The sequence below is a fragment of the Chiloscyllium punctatum genome, chromosome 1 (genome assembly GCF_047496795.1).
Source record: "Chiloscyllium punctatum isolate Juve2018m chromosome 1, sChiPun1.3, whole genome shotgun sequence".
In the NCBI taxonomy this organism is placed as follows: domain Eukaryota; kingdom Metazoa; phylum Chordata; class Chondrichthyes; order Orectolobiformes; family Hemiscylliidae; genus Chiloscyllium; species Chiloscyllium punctatum.
In genome coordinates, this window is record NC_092739.1 from 33,571,134 (window position 1) to 33,583,193 (window position 12,060).

General features: G+C 38.5%; 1 protein-coding gene across 3 annotated transcripts in view; it reads right to left on the reverse strand.

Moving 5' to 3' along the window:
* Positions 1-12,060, reverse strand: part of sec24d (SEC24 homolog D, COPII coat complex component) — a 210,362-nt gene that overhangs the window by 167,619 nt on the left and 30,683 nt on the right. For all 3 annotated transcript variants that reach the window (XM_072589129.1, XM_072589119.1, XM_072589137.1), the window contains 2 exons: positions 8,713-8,997; positions 5,858-5,991 (listed from right to left, as the gene is read on the reverse strand). In XM_072589129.1, coding sequence (XP_072445230.1) covers positions 5,858-5,991; positions 8,713-8,997 — 419 coding nt within the window. The remainder of the gene's footprint in view (positions 1-5,857; positions 5,992-8,712; positions 8,998-12,060) is intronic.

A 12,060-nucleotide genomic window follows, 5' to 3' on the forward strand; every position in this document is an offset into this window, starting at 1 on the left:
GTACTATCAGCAATACTGAAAGGACAAAGCTATCAACCAATCTAATTCATGGCAGGTCTCCAAGATGGGACTTCTGGACAGGTGAACAATGGAGACCAATCTTTAGACAATTAAGATAGAAAACCAAATGACTACTGCGATTCTTCCATTGACAGGACACCTCAGGTATCTGCAAGAAAGTGTAAACTGCATTGGGAAGGCAAATAGTGAGCAGTAAGTGAGTATGAGAGAGGCCAATTGTGAAATATGCTAAATTGGATGAAACAAAAAATGAGGCATAGTGTAAGAGACACCAACAATGTGGAACGTCAGTCTGCCTGGCCAGTGGAAAGAAAAAATACCAGAAACCGAATGATACTTCAATAGTCTCCTCAAGGCTTCGGGCCAGTTTATTTAATCTTGGAATTGTTCAAAATCTTTTCCAAGTTGCACTGCAAGAGATAGTTGACACTGTTTGCAGACTGACATCTTTGGAAATATCTTAAAGTATTGTAAGGCATTCTAGCTTTATCTGGGTTTCAAATGGAACACTAACCAGGTGTTTTTGCTGCAGCCAAATTCAACTTTTGCAATGATTTGCATAGTCACATGCAATTGCTTTTAAGATCCTTTTTTTAAAAAAAAGTATCTGTTTGTGATTACAAGCAAAAATAAACAAAAGTGAATTGTGTTATGCTGGTTGACCAGACAATGGTTTGTGGATGAAGTAGCTGAGAAACTGGAATTGCTTGCACCTTTTGATGCTAAACCTAACCTGAAAGCACCAAAATGGTATCTGCTCCCTATGCACATACTTATGGGGGAAAAGTGGTAATACACACCATTTTGTGAAGATTTTAAGATGTGCCAGAATTGTGCAACTGGCAGATCATGATGTCAATCTGCATGGAATGTTGATTTAATGCGTATGATGTGATTTTGTAGCTCAACATTCCAAAGAATGCTTTCTGTTAGTCTCACACCAATGAACAAACTTTCAATAGCAGAAAGAACCCCCTTCGCATGAACACTGTTTAACAGGATCACCCACTACATACAGTTAAGTGCTGGTTAGGTTATTCCAATCGTTGTTTCTATTCTACAAATATTTGTATTTTACTTTTTGCTTTGAGTTGCAAAAATTGACAGGGTGTAGTGTTGTGGCAGATGTTAAATGACATTTTGCTGACATCAAAGCTTCTGCACAAATCAATGACTCGCATACACATCAGCATTTCCCTTGAAAAGCTGAATTTCTTAGGGAAAGTAGACAGCACACAGTAAGGACAAGCTGCTGGATGTGAAAAGAGCAGGAGACAAAGAGTCCAACAGAGGTATTACCTATCCAAGATGCTCAGGGAGCAATTCTCATGTCTGAACCTCAGGGAAGGACGTGCAAGATGTCGGCACTTCAGTAAGTGGTCTGCAATGAAATCTGCCACCTACTGTAGCAACATTGCATTGTCAATGGCTGTGAAGGTGCCAGTGGCAAAAACTTTCAATCATCTCATTTTCCAAGTTGCTGCCAGAGATCTTTTAAGCATCTTGTAGCTTGTATCTCAAGTTCAATGAGGAGAGTCACTAAATGTCAAGAGTGTGGTGCTGGAAAAGCACAGCAGTTCAGGCAGCATCTGAGCATCAGAACATCTCCTGCTCCTCAGATGTTGCCAGACCTGCTTTTCCAGCACCACACCCTCAACTCTGATCTTCAGTATCTGCAGTCCTCACTTTCTCCTGGGTCACTAGATGACCATGAAAGCTAAATATATTTCAATCAAACTTGCCAGAGTAAACTCTCAAGCTTAATGTGCAGAGAACTATTAGATGTACACATTTAACTTTATTGGTCCTGCATGCAAACACAGTCCTACAACATATCCAAAAGAGATTCCACTCTCAACATTCAACTGGTTTATGACCAATATTGTGAGCTATGTAGATCAATGACTGATATCTTTCATTATAATGTCTTTATTCTCTTCTATGCCACCTTTTGATTCCTACTTGAATGAATAATAATTTCCTTCACAACTTACTCGAAAATAAAATCAAGCCTTGGTAATCCATTACACCCTCATTGTCTTCTCAACAAATTTTAATCACATTCTAAGACAAACATTTCAACTAATCTCTATTTAATTGGTCCACATGGTGTTATGGACTAGGCCAGACCACACAAAACATTATTAAGCAGGTAGCTCAGACCATAACTTTGCAATTTGTTTTGATAAGTGTACTGTGAAAATTACCCAGATCAAGTTAGCGAGGTTGACTACCAGGTTTACAACAGATAAAAAAACCTCACAATGAAACACAAAGAACAGAATAAAGGACCCCTACAGAACTCAGACTACCCAAACTAGACTTAAGTATACTGTTTAGAATACACATAACAGTCCCAATAAGCAAACCCCCTTTAAAACACAATATAAAAAAGGTCAGATGCTTACAGGTTGAAGTTAGAAGGGCAGAAAAGAGAGTTTCCACACAGCTCACTATTGAACTCCCGACCAACTCTGGACTGAACTAAACTGCTCAGCTGACCACTCCCCTTTCATTTTACAGGTCCCTTCTAAAACAATATCACTTTGGCCTGCAGTCTTATCTATTTACATATTTAAAAAAAGGCCTCTCAAAACCTTTTTCATCTCTGTCCCAAATCAGTCCGATCAGAGCCCTCTGAAAAAAAAATCGAGGACCGAATATCCTTGAGCCAAGGAACACTTCTAAAAAAAAGGATCGATTTGTGACAATGGTCAACCATGGTTTTCCTGAATGATGGAGCAGCCTTGAGAGGCTGAATGACCAAATTCTGCTCCGAATTTCTATGTTTGTTTGTTCCCATGTTATGATGAAAAGTATTTCTCTCATGTCTAATTTAATGCTCAAGACTTGCAAATCATCAAATATATAAACAGGTTGGGAATAAACAAAGAACAGCAGATGCTGGAGATCTTCAACGAAAAAAGGAGAAATTCAGCAGATAAGGCAGCAATTGTGAATAGCAAAACAGTTGATGTTTTGAGTCCAGTGACCCTTGGTCAGAACTGAAAGCAGTTAAGTATTGATGTTGATGACGGGGGAGTGGGAAGAAATGAATAACTAAATAAATAGACAGTGCCCAGAGAGACAAAAAGGGAAGCATACAAAGGGATAGTTGATAGGAAGCTGGGAAAGTAGTAATGACGCAAATGGGAACTGTGAATAGTGGAAAATGAGTTGGCTGTGCTGGAAGCAACCAATAACAGCAGAACTTGAGGATGAGTAGTGAACATGCAGGAAGGTGTTCACAATCTGAAATTGTTAAACTCAATGTTGAATCGTGAAGGCTATACTGTACCTAGGTGGAAGTGTCAGGGTTGGCACAGGAGAAAATAGGAGGGATGGTCAGGTTTGGCAGCTAGGGAAGGGAGAACAGGTGATGAGGGCAGGGGATTTCAGGTACCACAGGTTTGGATCAGATCTAATAGAGTGATTTAATTAAGGTGGAAACTCTGCCCTCATATGTCTGATGCCATAAAAATGGCAACTTTAGGCAGGCTGATAGTAGAGACTGATGTGAAAACTGTCTAAAATTTGCACACGTTTTGTAGGGGATGTCCCTCTGATCTAGTGATAGTAAAGTAACTGGAATTTTCCTCTAACCCATACTATTCTTGAACTGACTGTTTCAGATACCAGTCCCACAACTTGCCAGTGAACAAAAACAGCATTTTCCAGATGCACAGTCAAGCATTTTAACTTTCAAGAACGTACTTTAGAAATATTAGAAATAAGGAAGTTATAAATCTTAATTATTCACTAATTCCTTCTAATACTTTAATTTGATAGTGCCATCAAATTAAAGTTGCATGGTATTCTATTTATAGTAGATCAAAAGATAATGGACAACTGGAGGCAAGTAACTTCAGTTAGAAAATTTATATTTTCAATATAAGGTATATACAGGTTTACATGAATATTTTCCCTCTCCTTATTCACACTATATTTAGTGCCTTTTTCTTGTGGGTACTATTCCAAGCAAGTATGTCTGCAAAAAAATGGACTTTTGAGTATAAATAAAAAGCAACTCAACGTTATTGAATTCTTAGTTGAAAAGGTGAGGTCCAAAACAAAACAGAATAATTTAAGTGGAACTGAATCATGTCTGGTCTTTGGAATGATAACTATCAAAAGAATACAGTGCAATAGGAAGTTACTGAACTGCTAATCCTTTGGACGATTCATAATCTTGACATGGAGACTACAGGTACAAACTTTGGCTGATGAAATTGGATTTGTTGGAATAAAGTACACATTTCAAATAGACATTGTAAACACTTAGCAGTGCCTCTACAGAGTGTCTAATTCCAGTTATGGAAATATTGTCAAATTGAACTATAGGAAATTCCTGAAATATTATCCACACTGAATATGGATCGAGAGAAACTCATCACACAAACACAGAATCTTCCCCAATTTGGCCACTTCCAATTTATATCTGGTGCTGCAAATTCTTAAGATTGTGAAACAAAAACAGAAATTGCTGGGAAAACTCTGCAGTCCTGGCAACATCTGTGGAAAGAAAGCAGAGTTAATGTTTCAGGTCCTGTGACCCTTCTTCAAAACTGATTGTAGCTCAGGAAAGATTGCTGAATAAATGTCGAAGATCAACACCAGACGTGCAATTCACTCCCCTCCCTTGACAGCCCTTCACAGGAACTGTTCCCTCCTGAACACTTGGGTTCAGTCCTCCTCTACTCACAATACCTCCCCGTACCACCATGGTACCTTCACTTGCAAGTCTAGAACGTGTGACAATTGCCCATTTACTTCCTCCCTCCTTTCTATCTAAGAGCCCCACACATCTTTCAGGCACGTGACTCAATCAAGCGTATTTGCGACTAATAATGTGATCTCCTTTACATTGGCAAGACGGAATGCAGACTGGGAGACAGCTTTGTGAAGCCCCTATGTTCTGTCTGCAAAAATTATCATGAGCTTCCTATAGCCTGCCACTTCAACACACCACCCTGTTCTCTGGCCAACAACAGTGTCTCAGGATTGCTATAGTGATCCAGCAAAGCTCAGCACAATTTAGAAGAACAGCATCTTTGGCGTGGGGACCCTGTAGCCTTCAGATTCAATAGAGTTCAAAAGTTTAGGGCCCGAGCACCTTCTCCCATGTCCTTACCCCAAAGCCCACACACCTGGCCTTGTCATCACAGCTGCTACCAGAACCAACCCACTGTCAACTATTAATGATCGCCATTTGTGGCTCTTCATTCTCCCAGGTTGATCGTTACCAATTATTTGTCCATCCCATTGTTGATCTCTCTCTCTCTTGGCTCCATCTCCACCTACTGTTACTCCTCACCTCTTCCCCCACCCCACCTTCAGCATATACACCGATCCTTTCCTAGCTACAATCAGTACTGAAGGGGGCTCACTGGACCTAAAATGTTAATGCTGCTTTCTCTCCACAGATGCTGTCAGACCGGAGATTTTCCAGCAAATTCTGTTTTTGTTTTTTATTTCCAGCATTCCACAGTTCTTTGCTTATCTTGTTATTGATAGTTGATGGCAGCTGTACAATGTAGAAGTCTGAAAGTGAGGGGAAATGAACTTTGGAATGAAAATACTTACAATGTATCATATTACCAAAACAGATGATTAATTTTAAAAAAAAAGCTACCCAAATACTTTCGTCTATAATAAAAGACGCATTTTTCCAACACTACTGATGCATTTAAAATGCTTCTTGAAGTCCACGTCGAATAAATGGCTAGTCGACAATGACACAAGGAATTATAATGAAATTATACAAGTTCCAAAATACAGTCCAAACAAAACAAAGTTGAGATAATAATTGATCATGTGTGCTGTTTACTGTACTTACTGGACTAGGGATAGAGTCAGGATCAAGTTTCTTCTGTTGAGGCCCAGCAAGCTGTGCACCGGTCACTGGAGCCCCTGGATAAGCACCAGGAAAATTTGGCTGAAGGCCTCTTTGCTGTCCTCCGTACATCCCTCCTAGAAAGAAGAACCATAAATACTGAAACAACAACTCATTGCTCTAGTTTGCATGTATTCAATTACATAAAATCTATGAATTGCTGTTATTTGATACTTCAGGAAAACAGCATTTATTTTAAATAACAGCCAACAGTTAAGCTAAGAGATTTTCAACTTTAATACAAAGATGTTGATCTTGAAGAATTCTCTGATCCACAATAACTATAGAAATATATAAAATTGTTTCCATTTTGTCTGCAATTTACTTGCTGAGCAAGCAACACCCAATTAAGGGCAGCAATAATATTTTTAGTATTGGAGCAACACAGTGGTTAGCACTGTTGCCTTGCAGCACCAAGGAGTCTGCATTCAATTCCACCCTTGGGTAGCTGTTGTGTGGAGTTTACACGTTCTCATGTCTGCGTGGGTTGCTGCCAAGTCCTCTGGTTTTCTCCCACAGCCCAAAGATTTGCATATTAGGTGGACTGGCCATCCTAAATTGCCCATAATGTTCAGGGATGTGCAGGCTAGGAAAACTAACCATGGGAAAAGCAGAGTTACAGGGAGAGGGTTGGGGAGGTGGGAAGTTGGGGGGGGGGGGGGGGGGGGGGGGGGGGTATAGGTCTGGGTGGGATGCGCTTCTGAGGATTAGTATGTACTCAATGGGTCGAATGGCCTGATTCCACTCTATAGGGATTCTATGATTTACTGACTATTACACATCAGTATAACAGATTACAACACATAATAATTTGTATAGACTGACTGCTTAAGTCTGGTCAGAAGCTAGTACTTTTTCTCAAAACAGCTATGATGGATTGACTATACTGCAATATAATGTTCCTCAATATTGAAGCTTCATTATATGGAAGAAACTCATGTGTAGTTTCATTTTGAGAAAGGGATCCATCCTTCCCTGGCCTATCAAATGCTGTTACGTTCCTTCACACTGGACAATATAAAGCAGTTACATACCCTGACGTATTTGACATCCCAGACACAGGTTTCAATGCTTTCAGCTCCAATTATTCCAAAATTTTATAGTTATAACCAATTTTTTTGTTAATCCAACAAAATTTCCTTATAAATCCTTAGAAAATATCAGGGGAGTTGAGTAAAAGAGTGATTTGGTGGTCAGTTGTGTACTTAACCACAACTGTTTCAGTCTAATACTTGCTGTGTAACTGTCCACGATTCATAATGGTGTTTTAATAAATCACATTATGCTGTGGGAAATCGACTTGAAAATCAAATTTAAGAAACATTGAATAAAGAATATGCGAAGTCACTATCTCTATCCAAGTGCCATCCAGCCAGCTGCCACCCAAGTCAATTACTCCACCCACCAGCATCCTGCCATTTACTCATTCATCTATTCACCAATAAGTATACAGTAATGGACTCTTAAGTTCATTTTACACAAGCTGCAGAAAGGTGGGTGTGGCTTCTCCTTTTGTCCAGTATCCTGAATTCTTGGGCCCCCTGCTGCACTCTTCAATTCAATGCCTGAACCCCAAATCTTTGTTTCCTGCTCAGGTACATTTACCATGAAGGCAGTGACCTATGTCATAAATTAATTGCAATTACAGCTGATTAAGGAAAAGTTGCAATAACTTTAAGTACCTATATTAGTACAATTTTAAACTTCATTCAATGTTTTCTTAAATTTAATCTCCAAGTCTATTTCCTCTGAAAGAACCTGCAATTTACTGAAGCACTATTACCAGTAGTGGTGATTTTACTGTAATTCTTTTCTAATGTGAAAATGTATAAACTACGTGTGAGTGAGGTAAAACAGCCTTTCATTCCAGTGAATCGATGTGTGGCTGTCAGTACATCAATGACAACATATGCTGCTCATTCTGCCACATGGTTCTCCTGGAGCAACATTAAACAGATCCTTAATCCTGAAATACTATGTCTTGACAGTTAAGGTTTGATGCAACATATGGGAGCAGAATTTAGGCAAGTTTCTCCGATTTCCTGATGTAATTTCAGTGAAAGTTAACCTAAAAAAAATCACAAGAGTAAAAACTGAATTTGTTTTTTGCCAATTATCTACCAAAGTTATAGTGAGGGAGGTCAGAACCTCTGCAAAATTCCAATCACTCTCAATGTGTAAATGTGCAAAATAATAAGTTACTAGTGATAAATCCAAAATAAATACTCATTGTCTACCCTCTATATGCTGAGCATTCAAAGATTTATTTAATTAAGTATTAAAACTCTGATTTGCCTTATATCAATTGAAGCCTGTTGAGTCAATTTCTTTTCTACAGTGGCAACCAACAACTCTAAGGCAAGAGAAGCTGGTCAATCTTCATTTGTCCAACTTTTTAAACTGAGCTGTGTCTGTGTCTGACTGCAATTAGTCATTTCAGAAGTAATCATTTGGTTTAAATTATTTTGATAAATGATACAGAACTATAATTTTTTCTTTCAGTATAATGTCTTGGCAATTTTCTGACAATGCAGTCTACATTTACAACAGCCAACTATGGTACTGGATAACATTTCTGATTAAAATGTGAATACATTCTTTGCAGAGCTGAGCTATATAAGTTTGATTGATTGAAATACTATAGCAACATCTGAATATAATTATCTGCAAAGCATATGATCTTTAAAAAAAATGACTGTACAATTTGGGCAGAATTCAAGACAGCAGAAATTTGAGATGATCATCAAGATAATCAAGTAAAAGGAATATTTTTAAGTTATCAAAAGGTAAGTACTTACCAGGCTGTGGTAAGTACGCAGTCATGGGAGGCTGGCCTGAAACCTGCTGATAGCCTGCATTGCCATGACTGGGTCCAGCATGGCCAACAGGCATACCTACAGGAGAAGGTGGAAGCATTCCAGGGGGCACTGTAGCTGATGGGACACCAGGAGGAACAGGCAGTCCTTGAGATTTAGGAGATGCAATGGGAGGTAAAAGTTGTTGTGATTCAGACCCTTGGAATGAAGTCTGGATTGGTGGTCCAGATAGCGATGACGTACTTGATGGATGTGCTTGAGAAGAACCTAATTATTACAAAAATAAGACATGAAGCCTCCAACATTTTAAAATTTACAATATTTTCAGAATATTAACAGTGAAATTAATGCTTGATGGCTGCTAAATGCCACAAAATAAACATTCTTCTTTTACCAGTTGTTAATAAATTGCATCAAGATTAACACAGATCAACAACAGTAACAAATTTAATTACATCAGGTAGATATATGGAAGATGCCTAAATACACAAAACTTTAAAATCACTGCTAACACTGACTCGATCATCTATCTTTTTTTTAAGAAAGAGAAAAGAGCTCGAGATAAGTAACTTACGAATGAAGGTAATCCACATTTGAGGAGAGGAAGCAGTTTTTAGGTCCTACGGCCATGAGAGTTTCTATTAACGTGACATTACTCATGGAATTAACACAAATTAAGGCAAAGTAAGTCATCTGAATTTGGTGCCTAAATTTAAAGAGGATTGAGTTGAAAGATATTTCCTGTCATTTGAAAAGTCGTCTGTGAATGTGTATGTTTGGATTTACTGTTACAGTGTCTTGACAGGTGCAGCCATAAATGCATACACCATTGTGTGAGAAAAGCAATTTGTGGACTCATAAACTGTTAAAAGAGCAATACTCAGTGTTTATGGGCTTGTTCCTGAAGCTTAGCAATTAAAATTTAGGACTTTTAGAAAGAAAACTAGATCAGACATTTTTAGCAAATTTTTAGATGAGTGTTAATTATCAAAGAACTAGGAAGCCACAGTTCTGTCAGGTACTTTTGATATTCCACACGGTCAGTGATGTGTGAGGAATGAACATATGGGAATCCACACACAAAAAAAAAGAGAGGATTAGAAAATGTAAGGATGGAAATAGTAATTTGTTTCAGGGTGAAAACATAATAATTAAGGAGAAAGGCTAGAACCTAAATGTAAGATTTAGAAAATAATATGCTTGCATTGTAATAAGATTGGATATTTACAGCAATTAGCTTTACAGTTGAATGGGGGACCTACTGCAATAGGTGGTGTACATTACCTCAGAAACTATTAAGAAGGGAGAGATGGCTCATGACAGTCAGGAAATTCTTCGTCAATTATTGTTAAAAAGAATCAAATTTTCAAGATTTAACTAACAAGGTTTATGAAGAATTACTCATTGTGTTGCTTATATTGATGGTTTGCATTCAGCCAATCCCAAGAAGAACATTTACATTATTTGAATGAACTATTCATGAACTATTAGGGCGGCACGGTGGCAAGCACTGCTGCCTCACAGCACCAGAGACCCGGGTTCAATTCCCGCCTCAGGCGACTGACTGTGTGGAGTTTGCACGTTCTCCCCGTGTCTGCGTGGGTTTCCTCCTGGTGCTCCGGTTTCCTCCCACAGTCCAAAGATGTGCAGGTCAGGTGAATTGGCCATGTTAAATTGCCCGTAGTGTTAGGTAAGGGGTAAATGTAGGGGTATGGGTGGGTTGCGCTTCGGCGGGGTGGTGTGGACTTGTTGGGCCGAAGGGCCTGTTTCCACACTGTAAGTAATCTAATCTAATCTAATCTATTCAATCAGTTATACAAGACCAGTTAAGGCACAAATTTGACTACAAAAGCAGAAGTTACATTCTTGAGCCACACAGCGTAGCAAGGCAAAGCAGCGTCTAGAGAAGCAATAACAAGGTGATCTTGTGATTTCCCCATGTCAAAGACAAAATGCAAAATTCTGCAATGTATTGACATTAGAGGATTTAATTGGAAGTTCATCCTGAATGTCAGCACAGTAGTGACTGCTTTAACAGGTTTACTGAAGAGAGACAAGGAATTCTAACTTACAAAACAAAGTTTTGACAACAAAGTATGGAACAGTCAATCCATCAGTATTGGTAACATCTTATAATAAGGCTGCAATTAAGCTGGATGCCAGCAACACCAGTGTTTTGACTGGGTTTGTACTCACTGGAACTTAGAAGAGTTGGGGTGGGGTGGGGGAAAAGAGATCTTACAGAAGCATATCAAATCCTAATGGTATTGTACAGGCTAGATGTGAGAAGAATGTTCCCAATGTTGGGGAAGTCCAGAATGAGGGGTCACAGTCTAAGAATAAGGTGTAAGCGATTCAGGACTGAAATGAGGGAGAATTCCTTCACCCGGAGAGTTGGGAGCCTATGGAATTCTCTATCATAGAAAGTCGTTGGAGACAGTTCGTCAGATATATTCAAGAGGGAGCTGGTCATGGCCCTTACGGCTAAAGGGATCAAGGGGTATGAGAGAAAGCGGGAATGGGATACTGAAATTGCACGATCAACCATGATCATATTGAACAGCGGTGCAGGCTCAAACAGCCTACTCCTGCACCTATTTTCTACATTTCTTTTGTGTAATGTTGCCAGAGGAAAACGTGATGAGAATTGAACACACAGTTAATTTTCTAGGAAATTAAATGTGTCAACACAAATATTCAACAGTGGTAAAAACATCTTTGATCTGGCTTTGTATTCCATATATGAATTTAAGGCTATTTTGTTAAAGTTTAGTGATACAACAATACAATCTAAAAATCTTTCATGGAACAGGAAAAGCAAACATTATGATGGATACCAGTTCCAGAAAAAAATTTAAGGAAACAACTGCCAGGATCAAAATTTGATTATGAAAACTGTTGCATTTAATTTAAATATCTTATTAGTATCAACATGAAAAATGAAAACATCTATGAAAAGAAATGTCCACATTTGCAGAGGTGTGTGGGGGGGCAGTTGGGTGGAGAGATATAATGTGGAATTTACTATAATAACTTTCTATGGGAGCTTGAATTTTAAAAAGATCAAATACGTTTGATGGCTCTTCGATGGTAATCTCTTAATAAAGATGAGAAAGTCATTCTTGAAAAAAAAGAGCTGAAACAATTATGAAGAAAGCATGCAAATTAAGCTAATTAACTAAAGTAGGTGGTCAGTTCTTAATGAAATATTTGCTTAGTTGAATTTTTTAGAATTAGGAAAAGACAGACCCAGAGATTTCAGTTGAGAAGAACAGTTTCATATCAGCAAAGGGCAGTTTAATTGTGGCAGCCCAGACTTTCAGAACTTGA